The sequence below is a fragment of the Embiotoca jacksoni genome, unplaced genomic scaffold, assembly GCF_022577435.1.
Source record: "Embiotoca jacksoni isolate LCO1_2020_lvr unplaced genomic scaffold, fEmbJac1.0.p SCAF_4, whole genome shotgun sequence".
Lineage (NCBI taxonomy): Eukaryota > Metazoa > Chordata > Actinopteri > Embiotocidae > Embiotoca > Embiotoca jacksoni.
In genome coordinates this window covers 17,867,719-17,892,240 of record NW_027185392.1, presented here as the reverse complement: position 1 = coordinate 17,892,240, position 24,522 = coordinate 17,867,719, and the positions used below count along the sequence as shown (strand labels likewise).

Here is a 24,522-nt window from a genome sequence, read left to right as displayed (position 1 = left end):
GATATAAAATCATATATGACAAGGAGCGTTTTACTGAATTGAGTACTTTTATTTTTACTTTCCTGATCATGCTCACATTCTTTCCATTCAGTTACATTTTCAGTGCAGTATTTGTACAGCGTGTATTAGTGGGCTCCTTAAATGAGGAATTTTAATATTTCCTCCACCACTGCTTTTTTAGGTAAGTTAATGATTTACAGGAGTTTCTCCTCTCAGGTGAGATGTTATAACTGAAGAAACAACACGAAGCAGACGGTACTTGTGTTTATTGGAAGGGTTCCGGCTTTTCAGGAACATTTCTGATGAAAATAACCTCCAGCTGCTTCTTTAAGATAAAACAAGCAGCAGCGGCGCTGGTAGGTTGTCTGACCCCGCTCCTCCTCCTCTCTCCTCCCTCCTCCTCCCTCCTTCCCCTCTCTCTCTCTCTCTCTCTCTCTCTCTCTCTCTGGGATCCAAAGTTGTTTCAGGAAGAAGAAAAAAAAACGCCTGAACGTTTCTCTCTTTTTTTTTTTTCTTTTTCTTCCTCATTGGCTGGAAGGAACAGGACAGCCGTGTCCGTGCCAAGGAGAAGGCGTAGACTTCCTCCAAACATTTCCTCCGCTTTCGAGCCTCCAAGTTTTTGTGGAATCTTTGTTCGGATATACGGACTTCTTTCTCTTCTCGTTTTCTCTCCACCTGGTCTGTAAAAACAACAGGGAGGACTCCTCATTCCCCCCCCCCGCCCCCCTCACAGCTGAAACTTTCGCAGATATGGACTGGGGAACAGATCTTTGGGTAAGTTTGACAGCTGACACAGAAGAAGCGGGGTCCTGTGGGATTTAAGTTTCTCGTAGAAAAAAAAATACCTTGAACATCCCCTCGGGAGTAGACTGCGCTGCTATTGTTTTCGTCGACACATTAACTGCTGTTGTTTTCCAGCGGCAGGCCCTGGGTTAAGTATAACAGCAGTAGGACTCTATCTGTACAGCCCGCAGCCAGAGGATTTCGCAACCCCAGCTGCATACCTTATCATAAGCAGAGGGGAAAGAAGCCAGGTTTATTACCATTGTAGCCGCAGCCAGGCCGTGCACTCTTATCTGCACTCTGAAGGCTAAAGGTGTAGTCCACCACCTTTTCCTCTGTCCTTCCTGGCCCTGTACATGCATGCTTGGACCTGTGTGACATCACTGTTAAAGGAGTGTAAAGGTTTCTGGCTGGCTGGTTACTGATTGAGAAAGTAGCAGCCTCTGGTCAGTGTATCAGTTGTGAACCTCTGTCATAAGGGTCAGACAAGCTCCTCATCACTCACAGCACAGCCAGCACCAGTGTGGAGTCAGACAGGGACTGAACTAAAGGGGCCACAGATATAGATCAGTTCATCTTTGGCTCTAAATTGCCCAAAACTGTTCTACAGTGTTTTAAATCCCAAGATAAAGTCTTCAAATTGCTTGTTTTTGTCCGACCAACAGTCCCACAGCTCGGAGACACTGTTTGTGACAGAGAAAGGCAGGAAATCCTCCCATTCGAGAGGCTGGAGCTGCAGGTTGTTTGTTATCTTTGCTTCATAAACAGTTCTTTTATTACCAGAATCAGTCTAACTTTATTGTACGTCTATTGACTTATCACAAAGAAACCAATCATTTAATCTCTACATTGATCAGAGTCTGTCCAATATGGATGATGGCATGTAAGACATGCATGTTACATACAATACAGTACAGTATGTGGTTTAAGTCTTAAGTCCTGATTTGGATTGTTTATTCTCGCTGCTGATGAAGAGCAAAGACAAATCATTTTATAAATCCTGCTGTGATTTTGGTTGAAACCTGAACACTCGCCTCTGACATTATTCCAGTTGAACATGGACTGGGCGAGGCTGCTGGGCCGCATTTAAAGAGTTGATGATCGAAATCATTCAGCTGTTGCTGTTTGTGATGTGTGCGATGGCATCTGATAGACTTTATGGCACTTCATTGTGCGAAAACCAAAACACGCCTGAACAAAAACTAACTGACATCTAGACCTGCAACAAAACAACCATATCATTATGTTTTCAATCAATTATTAGGCTGTTCAGTTTATTCAATGAAAGAAAATAGAGGAAAAACTGCTTAATCTCCAGTCAATTTACTAATCAATTGATCATCTAAGCTGTCATCGTATCAGCTCTATCAGCAACTATTTACATGATCAAGTCATTTTTCCAGCAATTATTATCTAGTTCATTGATAGTAAACTGTATATTTCTGGGTGTTGAACCAGCAATTTGAATATGTTTATTTTCAGCTCTGGTTCATTATCTTGTGATAAATCAATAACTGAATAACCAAAAGAAATAATCTATAAATGAATAACAAATGTAACTAATTATTAGTTGCGGCCCTGATCTTTTGAGTTTTTTTTATAACCTGAACCACCTGAAGCAGTCTCCTCCCTCACTTTGACAACAGGCCTCTGAGCAGAACTTAAATTTCAAGTTATCTGACAAATCAAACATTGTTTAATCACACATAAACATTATAATGAAACCTATTCTCGTTTAACTCCACATAATATTGTTGTCTCCGTAAAAGCTTTAAGGTTCATCTCGTTACAAACATGTTTCAGCTCTTCTTCACTGAAACTTTCTGTTATACAGCTGCACCATTAAATCAAAGAAAATATCCCAGATTCATTTCACATGATTTCAGACACATTCCCCCCCAGACACTTTTACTACCTTCGTGGATTTTATAATCCACAGTACGATTTGAAATGAAGTTCTGTGGGTGTAAACAATGTTTGGCTGCTCAGCATAACTTCATAATGACAGACCCGCCAGATGGTCAGTGGAAAAACTCAACCAACTAGTATAAAATATTTTACCAAACACACCCAGCTCACATCAATGATTTGACCTCAATTTAATGTTTAAAAATTTGAATGAACGTCACTGTTAAAAATACATCACTCTTAAAAAATGTATTTTATTACACAAAAACCCAGTGTGAGCAGGTCAATCAGCGGAGTAGACGCTCTGAGGTGTTTAACGGAATCAGGACAAACTTTCAGCAGCCATTTGTAAAATCATTGCTGAACTTCTGCATTACAATCCTTTCTAAGATTTTAATAACTGCTGCTTGTTCCAAACTAGTAATAAATTGTTCCATTAAAACTACAGTTGTGTCTCAGATGGTAAAATGTTGCGATATGTAAACGTGTTCTTGGAAACATCTGTCATGAAAGCAATCCACTTTGTAATCAGGAGGTCACTGAGGCGTCACAAACTGTGGGAGAACTTCCAGATATTACAGTTTAGTTTGGCAAACAGTTTGTTCATCAAGTGCCAATCATCTGTAAATGAAGATATGACTGTGATTTTAAATTTGATCTGCATCCGTGGAGACGTCTGTGATTCAGATTTACTGGAAAGTATGCAACTATTCAAATCCTGCTCTTGTTAGTAGGTCGCTTTTTTATTGGTATGTTTGAAATTTCAGGAGCATAATGTACACTGGTCATTACATTTATGGACTGTGATGAAATTTTACAAACTCTGTTTCAGATGTGGAAAGTCAGTTGATTTGATCATTTTTGGGCTAAGTCATGGGACACCAGGGAAATTTGTTGGATGTTTTAATTTTAGTTGCCATTTGTAAAAATTCTATATATTTGATCACAGTCATGTTTCTTGTATTTGGTGAGTGGTTTTATCCCGTTTATGCTCATCAACTGACAATCACTTCAGTAAAGAAGCTTTTTCTTGTACCGGCTACAAAAGACAAATATTCCAGGAAAATTTTAAGTTTTAGTGCTCTGGCTACAAAATGGTGAATTCAAGACCGGGTGTTAAGAGTGGTCGACAGAGTAGCTAATTGTAAAGTTAGGCCAGTATTTGTTCATTATAGGTCATGGAAATATAACTTTATACCCAGTGAGATTCAGAAAAAAGTCAGGGAATTTGAAGTTTTACTTTGAGAGGGAACACTGAATGTATTATTTATAAAAGAAAAAGGTCAGTTTACATCATTATTAGCATTTTATCAAGTCCATATTCTTTACAACCTCTTTTCCTCTTCAGTCTATATGGGCTATACCTCAGCAAGAAAAACAATAGTTTTAGTTTCCGTTAACGGCGCTGTGAGTAGATATTTAGTAAGATTAATGAGAATTAGTTTGTGTGGTGTGGCTCATTTTAATCTGGTGATGCATAAATCTCCATGAAGTACACGCATAACGAACTCATGATTTCTGTCTTTTTTTCTCTCTACTAGTTAACTGTGACTGTTATAACTGGATCACTTTTCCCCAAAAATACGCAGGTCAAGAAGGTTCTACCTAAGTTGTACCTTTTTTAAAGTCCCTTTAAAGTTTGTTGTCCAGCTAATCTCATCATGCAGTGGAAAAAAGCAGGCGGTAATTTGAATTAGAGGAAATGGTTGGCAAATTGATACGATTCATTGGGCTTGTTTAGGTTACGAGTATCATACCAGTTGGCCCAGAGTGGATGATCAAACTTTGAGGTTGCGCGAACACAGTTTCTCCACATTGATTGTCCTGTTCTGAGCCGATGATGTGGTGTGTAAATTCAGGGAGCTCATGTACACTTAAATCAGCTTCTTTACTACTTCCCTTTGTGTCGCCCATGTATTTACATACAGTATAAAACAATGGCAGTTGATGCGAGATGGCTTGTTGTTTGTCTTACTTTCAATCATGATTGTGTAACATCCTGACTAGTTTGTAAACAATGCTTGATTAGAAGTACAGATATCTTACAAAAAACAAGAACTTTGGTAAAAGTTAAAGTCAGCTGTTAGAAAATTACACGAGTGAAGTATCTGATATTTACTGTACTTAAGTATCAAAAGTAACTTTTTGATGTTAAATGTACTCTATAATTTTGAAAAAAAGGAGTTAGAATTTTGAGAATTGTGAAGAAATAAAAGTAAAAGTACACACTACAGTAAATTGTTCACAGTCAGTGTTTTACATTTATAAAACATGTTGGTTTTTTTTTTGATTAATATTATTGTTGAATTAATGTGCTTTTCACTGCTGTGGCTCTTTAAGGTTGAGTTCATGTTAAATTCTTTATGTACTGTTGGTTAGTTTAACCTACAGCAATCCATCATATTCTCCAAGATTATCAAATGATTGTCTCGTTTCTGTTCTGCAAGAACCACGTATGTAAAAAGGCAGCAAGTTCAGAACAACAGTGTGTTTTCCAGCTGATCCAAGTATGTTTTAAAACAGTGTATTTACCTTAAAATGTAGGAGAATTTTCTCAGACCACAAAGAAACATCTAATCCTTCAGTTTATTAATTCAAAATCAACAAATTTGGAGAAACATGGTTTTTACTGGACAGAAGGGGCTGAAAAACTGTCATCTGGAAAGCTGTCAGAAACAATGTTTTGGAGTAAAAAGTCAGATATTTGCCTCTGAAATGTGGTGGAATAGAAGTATAAAGTTGCTTTAATTAGTTATACTTGAGTTAAATAAAAATACTTCAAATTTGTATTTAAGTATAGTACTACTGCACGAGTATTATTACGCCACTGTTTGTAAGCCGGTCCTGTCCCAGTCTACAACTTACACAAGTGTGACATGGAAACTGAAAACCTGCAGCATACATACTCAGTCAAACACGAAACATCTTGTGTCAAGTAGTTTTTCAAAAGCATTTGCATTTCCTGTTTTTTGGTTTGTTCAATGACAGAGGGAGAAGATGTAGTTTTTATTAAGGGTATTTGTTAAAGAAACCCCACAGGAAGCAGTATTTTATAAGTGTTTTGTATGTCTTAAATTAAGGCTGAAGGGCGTCTTAAGCTTGAAAGTTGCAACACATTTTAGTACATTACCCATTTGACAGACGATAACAGTTACTAAAACACTGACTTTGTCTGCTTCGTCACACTGAGGGGTGGGACTAGTCCGACTGGTTCCAGGGTTTGTAGAGGCCCCTGGGACCGTCAGTCACAGGGCGGAGGTTCACACTGAGCTCATGATTATCTCATTCCTGAACTCTCTCTGTCGCACACAAACATTCGCATGGCTTCCAGTAAAGTAATGGGGCGTCGCAACAGAGAGAATACATCTCAGCGATGTTTCACAAACTCTTCAATCTTTCCATCAACACCAGCATTCACTGTTTGTTGATCAGCCATCTGATTTGTGATCACTTTCCTTCCTGGTACAAACCACCTGGTTCACTTCATTCTGTTTTATGATCCTGTTCTTTCCTCCTTCGCTGCCTCCTCCCAGTGCTGCGGTATCCAGGACATCACTAACTGTGTTACTGTACGATCTACATTTAGCTTCCGACTCCTCTGAGGACTCAATCTGTGTCTCTGGCTCCACACACACACTTACACACACACATACACACACACACACACACACACACACACACACACACACACACACGCACACACACACCCCGATACACACCCCGATACACACCCCGATACACACCAATACACAACAACACAAACCAACACAACCGAAAGGTGGAGTCTTTCTTTGTATTCTTTTGCGAGACACGACAAGAGAAGCACCCAGAAGTTCTCTGTGTCCGTGTGTTGTTCAGTTCTGTGGTCACATTCATCTTCAGACAGCCTTTCACTGTATGTCATTATTAGTAAAAGCCAGTCGGGGCAGAGAGAACAAATTTTACCTGTCCAACAGGTGTAGGTGTGTGCGTGTGCGTGTGTGTGTGTGTGTGTGCGCATGTGTGTGTGTGTATATGTTGAAAGAATGAATGTATAAAGAGAGAGGAATGACTGCTCACATCAAGACCAAACATTAAGTTGATTGAAGAAAAAGGAATAGATCAATCAATCATGGCAAGAATTTTAAATACCTAAAGTCAAGACAAACTTGTCACACAATTTTAGGATTCCTTAATTCATTTCCATGTATGTACTTTTAATGTTCTTTGTCAAACTTTTCTTTGTCTCGTGATGGTAAACTGAATATTTTTGGTTTCTGGACTGTTTGTCAGACAAATGAAGCCATTTAAGGACATCTGCTTGTGCTTCAGTAAACTCTCTTGGGAATTTAATAGTATTTCCTGACATTTTCCACACCGAGTCGACTCACCAAGAAAATAATCTGCAGTTTATCAATAAGAAAAGCAGCTGTTCATTGCAGATATGCAGCATATCTTATTATCAAATGTTTACTATCCCATAGTAGCTGTCTTACTCGCCAAAGTTTGGCCTCTAATTCTCCCGGCACTCGATTATTGAACATAGTAGTGTAGGAAAATCAAATATGTTTTTTTAGTATATTTACTGACAAGATATTGACAGTTTACAAACGATAAGCAGTGAGATTGATCTCATACTAAACCAGGAATTTTAACAAAAAAAACATAATAGTAAAAACAGTTAACTAAATTTAGTGCCTCGCAGTTATACACCTGTGCCAGTTTACTCCATGTCTATCCTGATTCATATACGTAGTAAAGAGTTTGAAGAAATCCTTAATTGTTCACATGCTTGGCTAATAAAGCCGATTCTATCTACATTCATACAATCACCACAGTTTCAAGGTGAACACCCGAAATAATCAGTTCACTCTTCAGCCTCGGTGAATGTTTGTGCCTATTTTGGGAAACCAATCGAAAGCCATTATATTTAAGATTTGTGATAATATCTTCATAAGCAGTACCTGTCTGCAACTAACCAAGGCTGCAACTAACACTTATTTCATTGTTGATTAACTTATAATGCGGTTGTGTTTTTTATTTTAGTTGAAAATGTGAAAATATCACAGTATCGCAGAAACCTGAAGTAATGTCTGTAAATTGCTTTCAGTTTACAAAATTCAATTTGATATAATTTGGATTTACTTTCACACACGAAAGCAGTGAATCTTTAGGAGCTGGAACTGTAAAATGGTTGTAATTTATTTTATTTGAAAATTGTTTTATCATTCAAGTACCAATCATGTACTTGATTTGGCCATTATTGTGATGCATTGACCTAAAGTTTGATTGCGCATAAAAATCGGTGTCTTACACTGATGAAACCATCCTCAACTTTAACCTTATAGTCCAAATGTAATTTCACATCCTAAGTGGTGCAGTAAAAAAACATAACAATGAAAATACGTGTCCAGAAACCTCGACACTGCCCCGTATCAGCTGTGTGTTACACTCATTAGTCTCGTGGTGTTTCCTAACAGAAGCCTCCAGTGTTTGCGTATTAACAGTCCACGTATGTAAACAGGTGTCGCTCTGCTGTTCCTCACTTAGGACCAGTACGATGGCATCGACAAGCATACGCAGTCGGGCCTTGACTTGGTGGAGCGCTACATAAAGTTTGTGAAGGAGCGGACGGAGGTAGAGCAGAGCTACGCCAAGCAACTCAGGTGGGCTCCGTGTGGATTCGTATTCACATTCACTGGTATATTGGGCGTGTTGTGTTTTTTTTGTGCATTTATTTATGCGCGTGATAATAGCCACTGCTTTTTTTTTTTGGACTGTTTAACAGGAGTCTATCAAAGAAATACGCCAAAAGAGGAAGCAAAGAAGAGCAAGACTGCAAGTGAGAAAACAATCAAATGTTTCATTATTTCATTTCTCCCTCACCTTTATGTTGCACACATACAAAGTGTAACTGACTGTTTGCCCCTTACTTCTGCTCTTGTAAACCTGACAAAGTCTTCTGTTGTCACACGACACGAATGCAGTTCAAATTATAATGGCGGCAGATTCACTGTGCCACTAGATAGTCACAGTCATTCTGGCTTCTCATTTTATGAGCAGCACAGAGCAGCCTTGGCACTGCAGCACTACACTGGATATAAAAGTGGACGTAGCTTCTCAGTCTGAAAAGTGTGCAGAGTGCTGAAGTGGCTTAAAGTATTATACCACCAAGAGCTGCTAGGGGCTGGCTCCATAAAACCTCTGGCTCCATAGACTCCCATTAAAAAAGAGTCAACTTCTCTTATGAAATACAATTCAATAAAGTTATTATAATGTCATTTGCTAAATTCACTCCTTCTGATTAGTGCTCTGATGGTCCTTAACTCCGTAATTAATTAGATTTCGGGCCTCAAAGAGAGCTTGGTTTTGGGAAGTGTCTGGTTTGATTGACAGGCCTGTTGTGCAGTCAGATTTCTGCTATAGGTGGGCGGGGGTAGTGTCCTCGGGTTCCCAGTTAAATTGAGTCAGATCCACCGCTCGCTCATCTCCAGCTCGTCCAAATATGGTCACTTCTGGTTCCAAACTGCTCCAAGCTAGCAAGACGGCAACAGCCAAAAGGCCAAGACGGCTGTTGACAAACCAAAGGGTGACGTCACAGTTGGTTGTTGCTAACTACTAAATGTCAGGGCATCTCGGCTTTGACAACGTAAATGTTTGAGTCCTTAAAAGCAAATTTTCCAAGGTAACCTCTGATTCCACATATTAATGTAATTAAGTCAGAAGTAACACAAAACCACATGACATGCTAATGTTTGTAGTTTACACTAAAGCAAATAAAGACACAGTTTAATCCCAAAGTTTGACAGGCCTTTTCTTACTTTTTAAGCTACGATTAAGACAGTTGCTGAGGGAAAGAGTTCAGTCTGTGAAATGTCTTTCCAGCTGCCAATGTGTCCCTCTTCTCTGTTGCAGATTCAGCAATCACGCATCGTTCCAGGAGATCCTGAACGAGCTGAACGATTACGCCGGGCAACGGGAGCTCATCGCTGAGAATATGATGACTGGCATCTGTGTCGAGCTCACCAAGTACCTTCAGGACATCAAACAAGAACGGAAAACAGTGAGTGATGGAGGGAGGCAGGGGGGGAGGGGGGGGTTAACGGGGAGATAAACGGGGAATTGGGAAATTCATCAGATTGCAGATTGATGTGGTTTGCTGCGTCATTATCTGAAACTGCAGCACATTTACTGCAACCTCTTCCTTCCCCAGCACCTGTCTGACGCCAAGAAGGCCCAGCAGAATTTAGAGGGCAGCTTCAAACAACTAGAAAGTGTAAGTCATGAGTTGCTGTTTACAGATATGGATCATGATTGTTGATCCAAAGAGTATTCAAAGTACCTGTCGTGGTATCTCATCATGCAGATACTTTTGGCCGTAAAGCTTTATTTTACTGGTCCATTATTTCTCACTACAATATCTTAAGAATGTCTTGAAAGTTTCTTGGAAATAACCAATTCATTTTGTTCTCAACTTTAAATGGTTTTAAATTATGCCTAATTTACAGCCACATTTTGCTTCCTTTCAGTACTCTGTGTTTTTGCAGGATTAAAATATTTCTCTGTAGCGCCCCAACTGGTCAAAGATTACCTTTTAAATAAGTCATCTGTAATTATTAATGTTACCACGTTAATAATAACACGTTTAACAAGAATTCCTGAAATATTAGTAGGTCTCAGTAGATTTCATAGTCCTGAAGCTACGCAGTTGTTTTCCAAAAAGTGATGAATTAAACAGAGAAGATAACAAAAAAAAACCCGACTTTCCTGCCGAAAGAGGATAAACACCAGACTTTTCACAGCCTTGCAGTTCATCGCTATAATTTATAAATCTGAAAGACGTATTAACCTTTAAGAAACCCAGTAATTGCAGTTAGTAAAGTGCTTATTAAGGGTGTCTCATTGAAAAATATGAATGTACTGTTTTAATGCTTTGAGCTGAATCAGAGTGCGTTCTCAAAGTTGAACCAAATAAAACCAACTGTCTCTGCATGACTTGATACCATGAGAGATGAGTAAGTCTCTGTACTTCTATTATTTAACATTTTTGTGAACGGACCCTTTAACACACAGTAACCTACTTCACGCCGTTTGCCTGCAGACAAAGAAACGTTTTGCTAAGGAGTGGGCAGAGGCTGATAAAGCCACACAACAAGCAGAGAAAATCGAGAATGACCTCAATGCCACCAGACTTGACGTCGAGAAAGTAACACACACACACACACACACACACACACACACACACACACACATATATACATTAGCATCAATAACTGAACACTGTTTTTTTTTTTTTAACTTTTTAAAAGATATTTTCAGTCCAAAAAAATCTTTGAACTTTCCTTGTCTGTCTCCCTCCCGCCCCTCTCCTCCTCCTGCTCCCTGCATCTATTCCTGCATCCCCTCCACTTTGCATTTTGTTTTGCATCTCTTTATTTTTCCCGCTTCCTGCACCTTCTCATCCTCTCCCGTCTGTATTTCCTGTCGTTCCATCCAACCTTCGCTCTGAAGGCCAAGCAGCATTCCCATGCTCGCATGCACACAGCGGAGGAGTGCAGGAACGACTACGCAGCACAGCTCCAGAAATACAACAAGGAACAGAACTTCTTCTACTACTCGGAGATACCGCAGATCTTCAATGTGAGACAAAGACACGCATCAACAAACACACTCACAAGGCAGGACAAGTGGTGTTCATGTGCATGTGAATGTACACTGTAGAAACAGCCAGCATAACTCAAAAGAGGCTGCTGTGTGTGTGCTATACAGAAACTGCAGGACATGGACGAGCGGAGGATCCGGCGGCTGGCGGAGGGCTACTGCCAATTTTCCGACATGGAGAAGAGGGTGCTGCCCATCATCTCCAAGTGTCTGGAGGGAATCTCTTCAGCGGGGGTCAAAATTAACGAGAATCAGGCAAGTGTGAGACGTTTATCACATTTTGTGTCTGAGACCTCTTTGATCTGATTGTTGTGAAACTTTAGAGGGATGCTGGTCCATTCTGGCATTTAAAGAAACAGCCTGACATAAATTTGTCATTCTTTAAAAAAGAGACACCACTCTCGTGTAGCTGGTAATCTCAGAATAATGTCAAAACAGCAAATTACATTACATTATTACATTTCATTTAGCTGATGCTTTTATCCAAAGTGACTTACAATAAGTGCATTTCAACCTTGAGGGTACAAAACCCAGAACAACAGGAATCGAGAAAATACAATTTCTTCAAGAAAGCCAAACTACAAAGTGCTATAAGTAAGTGCCATTTTATGCGCCACTAAAGTGCTACCTATTCAAGGTAAAGTCGGAAGAGGTGTTTCTTTAGTTTGCGGCAGAAGATGTACAGAGTTTCTGCTGTCCTGATGTCGGTGGGGATCTCATTCCACCATTTAGGATCCAGGACAGTAAACAGTCATGATTTAGTAGAGTGTTTAGCTTGCAGTGAGGGAGCAACAAGCCGATTGGTAGATGTGAGAGTGAACATGCTGGGATGTAAGGTTGGACCATGTCCTGGATGTAGACTGGACCCGATCTGTTCGCAGCGCGGCACGCAAATACCAATGTTTTGAAACGGATGCAGGCGGCTACTGGTAACCAGTGAAGGGAGCGGAGGAGGAGGAGTAGTTGGAGTAAATTTAGGAGGTTAAAGACCAGTCGAGCTGCGGCATTCTGGATGAGCTGCAGAGGTCGGATGGCGCTAACAGGTAAACCTGCCAGGAGGGAGTTACAGTAGTCTAGACCTGAGATGACCAGAGCCTGGACCAGAACCTGGACCAGAGCCTGGACCAGAGCCTGGACCAGAGCCTGGACCAGAACCTGGACCAGAGCCTGGACCAGAACCTGCGCCCCCTTCTGAGTGAGAAGAGGACGTATTCTCCTGATGTTGTGCAGCATGTATCTACAGGAACGTGTTGTTGCAGTGATGTTGGCAGTAAGGGAGAGTTGACTGTTGAGTGTAACGCCGAGGTTCTTAGCGGTCAGGGTCGGGGATAACACGGAGTTCTCAAAGGGGGGAAATATCAAATCTGGCTTTGATCAAAGGGAACAAAAACAGCCTACGAGTACCTCCAAATCTCATTGATGAATGATTTATAGTCTATTTGTTTAATTCGTATAAGAACGACCACCAAAGTGTAAAAGAAGTGTAAAGAGATGTTTCTTGACTGGGGTTTAAGTGCGAGGTTATGACCAAATATAATAACTTTCTGAAGTTTCTATCATCAGTGTGAGGAAGACTGGCAGCCATCAGAGACTTCAGGGATCGCACATAACCCCTGATTTTCTTACCTTTGATAGAGCAAACTTACAATTCTAGTTTTCATGCTAAGCTAACTGTTTTGCTAAGCACCGATCAGATGGTCAGGATTGGGACTCTCACTCTCTTGCTCTTCACACTTTGTCCTTTATCAATTTCCCAAATGAGGCTTTATGATCTTTTTATTGTTGTTTTCTGAAGCTTTTTGTCGCACTATTTTATGTTTTTTATCCATATATGTGTTGTCGTGTGGTTTTTGTTGTTGATGCTCATGTACAAAGTAAATTCCCGTATGGGCAAATCATTGTTGTCATTTATTCATACCTGCCCTTCTGTAAGGGAAAGCTTAGTTTTGTAGCACACACACACTGGTAATTCAAGTTCTTCACAAATGAGTAGTTTTCACTTTATTTCAGTTTTTTATATACAGTATAGTGCAAAATCTTAACTTTAATCATCTTGAGGCACTTTACATAGTGAAGCCAGGACCTTGGAATATTATAGAGAGAAACCCAACAAGCAGTCTGTGACGGTAAGGAGGAAAAAAAAAAATTCTGCAAAACCAGCACATTTGTAGTTGGATTTATGTTAAAAAAAAAAACTTAACACTTAGCAGCCAGTACGTTGTTAGTTACCCCCGAGTGTGTCAGTGTGGCTCTGTTGAGCACCTCTAAAGAACTCTGAACGCACACGCAGAGTAAACACCTACTTAAAATCTGTTTTTGTTGCTTTGATATCACTGAGTCTGTGCGTCTCCCTGCAGGACTCAATACTGTTCATAGAGCAGCTCAAGTCGGGTTTTGAGCGGCCTGGAGATGTGGAGTTTGAAGACTACACCCAGGGGATCAAACCAGCAACCTCAGACTCCAGCCTCAACCCACCAAAAGTGCGCGCCAAGCTCTGGCCTTTCAACAAGAAACACAAGGTGAACCCTGCGCACACGAGATTTGCCTCTATTTGAGTTTGCATAAAAATTGCAGAACAGATAATCACTGCCTTTCCCCTCCCTGCTTCTGCTACTTATCCATGTGACAACTGGAAAATCCTCCCTGTCCTGTTCTTCAAATGTGGCTTAAGGAGTCTGAGCTAAAATTACATACACATAACTTGGTTCTTTAAATGCAGATAGCAGGGTTTATTTGTTAGTCTTTGATAAGACATGGCATGCTTTTATTTAAAAAAAAAAAAAAAAAAGACATGGAATGAAAACAATAATCCATACTCATATAGTGTTTGAGTGAAGGTCAAATAGTGCTGCAGAGATATCAATTCAAACACACATATTGTAATTGTAATTGATTGTTTATTTATTTATTTAAACATGCTCAATCCTTTCTTGAAGGAAATGAAGTGTGTCCTAAAACCAGAGGATCACATTTCTGTGTTTTAATGTTTGCATATAGAGCTCCACCTGGAGTTCACACTCATGTTGAATTATGTAAAGTCCATACTGTATATGGACCTTCTTGGTCACACTGTTTCACCCGAAGGAGCTGGTGTGTTAAATGTTGTACTTATATTCAGTATTTACTGGGAGCATCTCATCAGTGTGCAGGAACCTTTTTTCTTGATGTATAGTGTTTGGATGTGCAGACACGACTTTGGAGCTTTCTACTTTTGCTCCCAGTGTCCCAAACTGAATTTGGATCTGCTCTTTTTTGATGTGTAGCGGATTAGATTTATATTCGGGGGCACCACTTTCTGTCTAGCAGAAAGAATCAAGATTTAATTTTAATAGGCTATATAGCCCTATAAGCAAGTGATCAGTCAACATAGTCTAAACCGTGACTTCTACATTCAGGGATTTCTTTCAGTATCTTCCAGGAAATACACAAAAACAAGTGCTTGGTCTATAAGGATATTTATTGAACAATATTTACACCAAGAATAAACATATGAATATTTATTACAATGGATGGATAATGGATGTGATGACCAGGATTTCTAAACTATAGTGGAGTGATGGTGGGAATGAATAATAGTTAAGTTATTAATAATATAATGAGAGATTATGAATTTAGAATTGGATTAATGAGCTATCAGACATCAACCCAATGGATCAAAGTACTCATAGATTCTGCCTACTGGAGGGTGGTCCTAGTGATCCAGACAAGCCTCTTTCCTGCTGACCTCCATGTAGATGTCGAGGGCCTGGAGTTTGGCGTCATGTTGTGGGTGTTCACTCCCACAGCTGGTGTCCCGTCCAGGCTTCTTCTGCTGGTACCGTTGGGTCTTGTTTAGGATCAACTACCAGGGTGCAGTGATGCAACAGCTGTCAGCTTTGGCAAAAAGGATCTTCTGAGCTTTGTCCGGGTTGAGAGTTGACTGGATTTATCCTTAATAGATTATCAAAAATAATTCTTATGAGCGGAGAGAGAAAGAATGAAATGATGGCGTTGTCGATTGCAGGCGATAATTAAACTCAATTAAACTTAATCAAAAGTACGCATTCTTCACTTGGTTCAAAGTTTATTTGGGGTTAATAAGAAAAATAGAGTGTGGTAACTCGAAGACGGTCGGAAAGTGTGAGATTAATTTAAACAGAGAGCGACTAATGATAAATATTTAGGTTAATCAGAAGAAGAGAAAAAGCCTTCATTCAGTCTGAGGTCTACAGTTTTATGAATGGCCAGGTTGGAGGCGGGGTCAAGTGTCAGATGACCACTCACTGAGCTTGCTCTGAAAAGAGGGAGATTGCTTCCTTTAAGAAAAGGGCTAATAATTATAGAATAAAAGTTCATTATTCATCCACCATGACTAAAGTTAAACACTTGTTGATATTAGTTACACAAATAATTCCTACAAGTTAAATTATGAGCCAGTATGAGTAACTAAAGAGGCAGGGCTTCTAAACATCATTATTATCGGTGTTATTAATTTGCATGAGAAACAAACACAGAATAAAACATGAAAACCATGATAGGATGTGTGTACATTATAGTTTCAGCTTGGATACTGAGTTTGTCATTGTGGAGTTGTAACAATGTTCCACTATAGGGCAGCAGACATTAGTTGTCTGGATAGTTTCACTTTGTGGGGGTGACAGAAGGGTCAGAGGTCAGCTGGTTCACAGCATGAGAGAGTCAAACCCAAGCCGAAAGGGGAGAACATGTTTGTTTATTCGGCCAGGTGAGTTTTATGATGTTTTTGGGAGTTTATCTGTAGATCTGTGGTGTCCTGCGTCGTAAGTTCTTGTGACTTCAGGATGACCTGATGCTCTATGTGCTGAACAGGACGTCTTACCACAGATGAACTTATTTTTTTCTGTTGTAATTTTATGCATCAGTACAGTAACTCTATTTTGTTAGTGTTAACATTATATTTTGATTCCTTGACAATTACCTCCTCTGATCATGATTGCTTCCAGAATGACAGAACTGGCTTTATGTATGTATGTATTTTTCTTATTGTCAACAAATTCCAGGAAATTATAAACCACAACACAACAGTGGTCCATCTCGTAACACCTTCAGACAGTTAAAGATGGGGTATGCAGTTTCCTTGGAAAAGGAAAAAAAAAATACTTAAATAAAAGGCTGGAATTTGAAAATCCAGCCCTCCTCCTGCAGCTCTCCCTCCTCCCTTCTCTGTCCTAAGTCTCTACCCCCACACCAATTGCACGCACCACAGTGGCCGCCACTGTGCCTTGGCAAGCAGCTGCTCTCTGTGTGGTGGAGGAGCTGGCCCTCACCCAGCTTTGCTCTACCTGTGGCAGGTCTCTCGCCTTGATATCTCAGACCTTTCCTGGTGGTGGGGACCTGTGGTTTCCCTTGTGAGAATGCTATCAGGCCTGCTGCTTCTTCCTGGTGGCCCTCTGTGCAGCGAAGTCTGGGCTACCTTGCTCAACCTGTTGCCACCGCAACCAAACCCCTGGTATACGGAAGAAAATAGATCAGACAGATGGATGAGTTAGGCGCAATATCTGAAGGGAGCAGCATGCATACCTGAATCTACAGAACAGCCAATGGGAACAGCTTATCTCTGAAGTAACCTGTGATTGGCCAAAAGTCTCTGTACCTACGGCTTGGTTTTCTAAAGTCTGAGTGCATTGCCAAGAGGAAGTCTGTCCTCTCAGACCATGTGAATGCTTAAAGGTTATGAAGGAACAGGAGTAAATGGTGCATTTGTTTGGGAAATTTTTAGCCACCAATTAATCCACATTTAGCATGATTGATGTTTTTAAAGACACCGTTCCAGCACAGGAATAAATAATATCAGGCTTTCATTGTTGGTTTTGATTTTTTAATTAATGGGATTTGTTGACATAAGCAATTCTTTTCCATTTCTCAAGACACTCAGAGGGAAGGGAGTCACATTACAGCTACGTTACTGTGGATGACTGTGGATTTATAGGTTTGAGGGAAAGGTTGCCCTGGCAACCACCCTTGAAAATTTGAAGAACACTAAAAAATACGTCTCATGTCAAATCATCAGTAGTTAAATCCATATGAAGAGCAGCCTGCTTCTTATCTTGACCTTTGTAGAAGTGCAAAATGTCGCTCACACTGTCTCATAAAAGGCTTAAAACAAATTCAAACACACAAAACTAAACACACATTCCTCTCATATCTTACCCCACCACGCTGTTGCCCTCAGGGGCCATTCCAGTCTGCTGCACAGACTTGCCCCAAAAACACCTCTTGTTCTCTCTTTAACTCTTTGTCTGCATTATTATAAATAAGCTCTGCATCTCTTTGTCTTACTCTATCTTCTTCTCATCACCAGTGTTATTTTTCTCCCTCCTTTCCTTCTCTTCCTCTGCTTCCCGTTCCTCCATCTTGTCATTTTGTTTTCTCCCCGCTTCAGTTTTCCCCTCCGTCTTTTTCTCCCCCATCCCCTTTCCAACCTGGCGGCCATCCTCTTTCTCTCCCCCTCTCCAAGCTGCAGCACTCCCCTCTCTCTCTCTATCTGAGGGAGTTTAATCAATCTGTCAAACCCAGGATTTCCACCCTGAAGAAATTACACAAACGTTGCTTGGTGAGTGATGCTCCCATTTAGGCCAGCTTGTGTACACGTCCTCGTTCTGTAAATGTTTAATGGATGATATGCACTATGTAAACTGTAGTGCCAGTTGTAAAAACCCTTAACATGCCTGTTGTTGCGTTTCCCATGTGTTGTGTTTGTTGTGCACCTGTCTCACACCGAGTCTTCGTTCCTCTCTGTCTAGATATCACACGCTGAAAAGCACATGGTAACATTTATTATTGTTATATGGAGGGTAGACCCAAAAGCTGCTTGGATAACAGGATCTGGTGCTGCATTCTTTTCAAGGGAAAATACAATTTAAGGAGTAACTACATACTAGACAATGCTGCACTGACCTCTGTGGGGAAAAAGCATGAATGTATTAAAGGTCCCATATTGTGTAATATCAAATTTCTATTTCATTTATGATTACAAAGCAGGTTTGAGTGCACTATAATTACTTTGAAAATATCAAAACTCCCAGTCGACAGAAAATTGCATGCAGCAACTGTGCTGTTTGGACTTTTGTAAGATTGTGATGTCACAAACTCACACACATGCACATACTATATATATATATATATATATAAAAGTGGACGTAGCTTCCGCCTCTGTAAAATGAGGCCGATGTGGAGGTGCAATAAACTGCAATACCACCAAGTGCCGTGAGACGTTGACTCTAAAAAGCCTCCGGCTCCATCGACTCTCATTCCACTTCTCATGAAATTTGAGGTCAAATTTTTTCCATAAGTTATTTTGTTTTTGATAGCTAAAGTCACTCTTTATTATTAGTTTTCTGGCCATCCATCTGAAAATGATCCCATCATTAATTGGAAAATAAGCCTCAAAAAGCCATATTTTTGGGGACGTGTCTGTTTAATTGATAGGCTTGTGCCACAGTCGGGTTTCAGCCATTGGAGGGCAGAATGTAGTATCGCCGGTTTTCCAATCAGAAGAAATATGCAGAACAAAACGCAGAGCGTTTAATCCGTCACAGAGCTAGAAAGCCACAAGAACGGATACAACCGGTATTAGTCCTGGGCATGCGTTTGTTGTGTGCCAAGTATAGCACAAAATGTTAGCTAGTTAGGTAGTTAACAAATGCCCAATGATATTTGAAAGACCCGTAGGAATTTCAAGGTGTTTCAAGAATCCTAAAAGACTTTTAAAAGATTAAGATCATGCAAGACAAAAACTAATTTCAAACACATTCTCAAGTTTGGAGTGTATTGTCTTGTCTGTTGGCATCTCAAAGTTCTCAAAAGTTAAATTCAATTAAAAAAAAAAATCACTCAAATTTACTTTGCCACCATGAACGAAACCAGTAATCACACCCAAGTCCTTTAAAATGACACCATTTTGCTGCAACGCTTCCTGTTTTGAATGCAGTTGTGATTGTTGCCCTTCTGGCCACACCTGCAACCGCAGTCGGGCGTCATCTGTTGAAGTCTGTTGCAGTCTGCTGCAGTCACCACTAGTTGGCAGTGCAAGCAGGGTTATCCATCTAGGTGCAGTTACTCTTTAATCAATCAAAAAAAATTCTTTTTCTTTTTCTCATGGTACATTCAGGGATGTGTTATGCATTTTTCTCTCTTTGATAGCATACAGATATAAAACATTTTAATCTCTCTGTTAAGAAAATAATAAAATGCCTTTTATTTGTGACATTTTTTGATTTACAACACCTTTATGACAGTAGACTTTTACCAGCCAAACCAGAAAATTGCCCAACAAAGTCGCTGTATGCAAAATATTGCTTGAAATTAATATTGTAATATATAACATAGTAAGAACCTTAAAATTGTAATTCCTGTATATCGGTATGGTATCACAGGAGAAAGAGTCTTCCTTGTTGATTCTGTCTATGAGTTGTTCATGCAGTTATGCATCAATGCAAACCACAGCGCAGCTGAAAGTTAGTGGTGTTCTCCTTTGGATAATTAAAGAGTGTCTTGGGACGTTGTGTTTCTGAACAGTCGACTACTCTGTCTGTAACCTTCATCTCTACCTTCTTACCTTTAACAGGGTCTGCATTCTTGACACAGAATAATTGTGTTTGTTGACATGTGTCTTTGACTAACAAGCTGTATTCAGTGTTTTTATTTACATAAAAACTTAAGATACTGTGTGTGTGTGTGTGTGTGTGTGTGTGTGTGTGTGTGTGTGTGTGTGTGTGTGTGTGTGTGTGTCTTATTAGCGGCAGGAAAGACAGATAGAGACATCTGGTGGTGAGCATTGATATGTTTGTTTTATACATGATGCTCAGGAGACTCACAGTGTGTATGTGCATTTTTGTGTTTTGCTTGTGTGGGTGGGTGTGTTTGCGTAGCCGCCTGCTGCAGAAGATTTCTCTCACCTTCCCCCAGAGCAGAGGAAGAAGAGGCTGCAGGCGAAGATCGATGATATCACCAAAGAGCTGCAGAAGGCGCAAGACCAAAGGTGCAAACATCACCAACAACATCACAGCCGAATGAAAAAAACACACTTGACTCTCCTTATTGACAGACAGCTGAGCTGCGTGTGAGCTCCTTCGTGCACAAACTAACCTTGAAACAAGCCTGGTGCTCAAAGCCAGGTTCATACAGAAATAGTTGTTGGAGTTTGATGTGGAAGAATTTAACTGACCTACACTGATCCCTCAGCCCCGTCCAACAGCTTTGGGATGAACTGGAACACCAGGTCTTAATACAAACCCTCAGTGCCGGACCTCACCAAGGCCATATTCACATAGTTCAACATGTCTTCTTAGCTACTAAACACTTGCGCCCTTCCTTATCAGCAGCGTCGCACAAGAGGGAAGCTTCCTTAATCAGCGCCCACATTTCCACAACAATAACACAGCTCTTTGTCTGTTTTGACCTCAGCGAAGCACTGGAGAAGATGAAGGGTGTGTATGAGCAGAATCCACAGATGGGCGACCCGTCCAGTCTGGAGCCTCAGATCTCAGAAACTGCGCAGAACATCGGCCGCTTGAGGGGGGAGCTCACCAAATACGAGGTTATCACACAAACCTATACGCTAACAATGAACAGCATTTGGCCAGTTTTCAAAAACGTATAATGATCTGTTGCTGGTTCATAACAGACGTGGCTGTCAGAGGCAGTGGGAGGAGAGGAATCTTCCAACAACATCAACAATAACACTCAACATGGGTAAGGCCTGTTTTTAAAGGAATAATTCACAATTAACATTTTGGGAAATACAGGAGAAGATTGTGCTACTTTGTTTACATCTGCACAGTGTATATAAAACTACTGCCAACATCTAGTTATCTAGTTTAACATTGAGAGGAAACGGGGAGACTCTTGATGAACAGTTACAACCTGCAAGCTGAGGTTAGAGCTGAGCCAGCATTATTATTAGCGAGCTAATCTGTCAGGTATTACAATGTCATTAAGAGACCACAGTGACAGAGGGTTTGGTAGGGATTTTTGTTTGTTTTGTTTTTTACTAGTTTTTACTTTAAAATTTCCCTGGGAACACATTTTAGTGTTTTTTTTCATTCAGCAGATTAATGAAAATCACACTTGTTGTCTTTTACTAGACTGACATTGAATTACCTCCTTTCATCATGTTTCTGTTCATGATTTTTGTTTTGAATCTGATCCTTAAAATTGGTTTTTAAAAGTCATGTTAGCATGATTATTCAAAATAAATATAATGCCAAGTGTGCTATTTTCTAGATTTTGTTATGGACAGTATCTTTATGCGCTTCTTTATGGTTCACTCTAATTTACAATGCAAGTAGACGAGCTAGTTTAAGGATATATAGGTGTTCCGACGGTGCAATGTTCCCCAGTTCAACCCTAACCTCCAGTAGCCATTTTAAGCAAATACACAGTTGGGGATCATCTTTTTCAGGTTCCCATTATGTGCTATTTAGACCAGGGGAACATAGGAATGACACCCAAGCTAGCTGGAATAACATGAAGTAGCCTACTGATGACTTTGTTGCCTCCAGAGGTCACATGGCCATCGCCTTGCAGACCAAGGTGCCTAATCTAGAACCAGTCCCACACATTTCCACTGCCAAAAAGTTGGCACCAGGACAGCTCCACAAAATTACAGGTCAAACAGTTGGAACCACTGATGTCAGTGTGGTTATGGGAGGTTAAAGGTTGAGAGCAGAATACGCAGTTGGTTTAGATTGTGGTTGAATCTGGCATTCAGAGACACTCGGATATTCCACCGTTAAATACTCGACTCAAAATCCTGTTTAGCATGAGAGCAAACAGGATTTTTTTTTTTTTTAAATCAGAATATTTTAAACCATTTGCAGAACACATTTTATGTCTTACTATAACATACAAAGGCAGTTTAAATTAGAGAGAAATCAAAGTTTTCAGAAAAGTCTTTGTAAACATTTGCTGTTAAAAATGCTGAGATTATTCCAAGAATATTAATCAGTTTCTTTAAATGTAAAGATTAAAGTGAAATAAACTAAATATGTCTTCATTCTTTTGGGGGGATATGTCCAGTGTTGTAACAGCTGACCAGTCGCCGCACATCTACACAGAGTTTGATGATGAATTTGACGACCTGGAAGCTCCTCTTGGCCAGTGCACAGCTCTGTACACCTTTGAAGGTACATTTAAATATTCATACTTGTTCGTAAATAGATCTCCTTTTAGGCCTTTATTCATCTCTTACTTGTGTGTTTGTGTGCAGGCAACAGCGAGGGCACCATTTCCATTACGGAGGGAGAGCTGTTGAGTATAATGGAGGAGGATAAAGGAGATGGATGGATGAGAGTCCTCAGAGCCAGGGGAGAGGAAGGCTATATACCTTCATCCTATGTCAAACACACATCTTAACTTCCATCACAAAACTCGTGATGGAAGTTAAGAGCGAAAGGTGAATACAAAGTCATCCAAGATAATTGGGGCTGCTCTCTACAGCTTTTATCTCAGTCAGTGATGTGTTTGGTGAGATGAGAGTTAGTGATTATGAAGCTTGTTATCAAGGCTGATTGCGATATCATACACTCCCTGTCTCTGCTCGCTGTGGCAGGAGAGGCCGCCTCTAAACGCAGACGGTCAGTCCTCTCAGATCTTTATAGATTTCAGCTCCTTTAAAAGTAAAATAGGAAAAAAACGTTTGAATGTATGCCTGAATTTTTGGTCACTGTGTTAAGTGACGACTCCTGCAACATACTCAGCATCATAATTTGTTTATTACGATACCTGTATCCGCCCACTTGACTTTTCCCACTGCCAATTCTAATAACCTGCTGAACTTTTTCTTTTTGTAACTCTCTGCTCAAACCCTCTTTCCTGACAGGAAAATGTGAGTTTATTTTATCAAAGTGATGTGCTGTTTTTTGTTTTTACTTTTAACTGGAGGAAAACCACTACTCTATAGGGAGTGCACAAAATATAATATCTCTCCATGGACAGGTTTGCATTATTTTATGTCGGTCTTAATAGTAGTAGTCAGGTGCTGATGTGAAAAGTGAAACCAGTTTCTCTAGTATTTTGCTTCTTCCTATTCATACTGGCCCATTACAAGATCCCTTTCTAATGTATTTCCAATCTCAGTGATAGAGACTAAATCCACAGTCCTCCTTCTGAAGCTAATATGATGCTTCAGTAGTTTGAGTTCTTATGTGTCAGTGTTTTTAATATGAAATCTCTGTTTCTCCCCTCTGCAGCTCAGCAGAGAAACATTGTCGGGGGAATCACAGGAATGTCATGTTAAAATCCTGATGTTTTTGGAAGGCATCTACTTGAATTGATTAAGTCAAACTGTTGAACCCTCATTAAAGTATCAGACTTCTTTGCATTACATTTTTCCACAGAGAGAGGACTGATTTGCCTGCCATCACTTGCAGAGAGAAGGGAACTTTTAATTGACGAAAAAAAAATTACATCTTGTAAGACCTGTTTCACAGAAAAGGTTTGAAAGGAAACCTGCTTCTTTTGTGAATTTTAGACAGCCGTGTCAAAACCAAAAGAAAAAGCACAATGGCAGTAAAGGTCAGAGTTCAATGTGAAGCAAAAATACATTATAATGTTTTAGAAATCCTGTGAATCACCTGTGTTGCAGCCTCAGAGATCATCACATTGCACTGGCTTTATCAGAGCTGATAATTTAGATGTGGACTACAGTCTCTTCACTTTTGATTTCTAAGTTTGCAAAGAAGGGCCTGGACTTTGTGTTGGAGCGGTTTCAGTTGTGATGGTCATCTGGTTACTCTTTGTTTCTTATATTCTGGTTTCACATTGTTTAACCACCTGTCTCGTATTTTGAGCCTTTGAATGTCTGAATCTCAAACAATGTCCATTTTTACAAACTTTATCATTATTCTTACTTGAAAATCAGATGGCCTGTTCAGCCAATTTGTTTTAAAAAAAAAAAATCAGTGGCGCCAGGATATGTTTCAAGAAAAGGAAATGAGCGTTTTGAGATTCATTTTCTTACTGAATCACTGCCAGGAGTGGTCAAGCACTTATAAAATCTGAATCATGTTTAAAGATCTCTCTCACTGAGCCACAAGGTTTACTCATCTCTCCCTCTACCACTCTGTCCTGCTCTAGTAACTGTTTTCAACATGTAAGGGGTATCATTGTATGATCCAAATTTTAAAATGTCTGTATTTACATGTATCATAAAATTAATTAATAGACCCATAA

At 39.9% G+C, this 24,522-nt stretch overlaps 1 protein-coding gene across 3 annotated transcripts; it reads left to right on the top strand.

The window, feature by feature from the left end:
• The first annotated feature begins 498 nt into the window (after nt 1–498).
• On the top strand, nt 499–24,519 carry trip10b (thyroid hormone receptor interactor 10b). Of its 3 annotated transcripts, none has more exons than XM_069167166.1 (15): nt 499–774; nt 8,221–8,336; nt 8,459–8,512; nt 9,586–9,733; nt 9,884–9,946; nt 10,772–10,876; nt 11,182–11,310; nt 11,440–11,586; nt 13,689–13,850; nt 17,732–17,902; nt 20,220–20,329; nt 20,755–20,887; nt 20,975–21,042; nt 22,369–22,475; nt 22,559–24,519. In XM_069167166.1, the coding sequence occupies exons 1-15, from the start codon at nt 751–753 to the stop codon at nt 22,702–22,704; spliced, it is 1,683 nt and encodes a 560-aa protein (XP_069023267.1). In that variant the 5' UTR covers nt 499–750; the 3' UTR covers nt 22,705–24,519. The 3 variants fall into 3 exon arrangements, with proteins under 3 accessions (XP_069023267.1, XP_069023269.1, XP_069023270.1); XM_069167168.1 differs by lacking the exon at nt 17,732–17,902 and adding an exon at nt 18,093–18,116 and having other exon boundaries at nt 500–774; XM_069167169.1 differs by lacking the exon at nt 17,732–17,902 and having other exon boundaries at nt 501–774.
• Nucleotides 24,520–24,522: the final 3 nt, after the last annotated feature.

Excerpts from the sequence above, each read along its gene's own strand:
- trip10b (XM_069167166.1), top strand. The coding sequence starts at position 751 with ATGGACTGGGGAACAGATCTTTGG. Across the intron at positions 9,734-9,883 it reads TCAAACAAGAACGGAAAACA|CACCTGTCTGACGCCAAGAA; the intron begins GTGAGTGATGGA and ends TTCCTTCCCCAG. Across the intron at positions 13,851-17,731 it reads CTTTCAACAAGAAACACAAG|TTTTCCCCTCCGTCTTTTTC; the intron begins GTGAACCCTGCG and ends TCCCCGCTTCAG.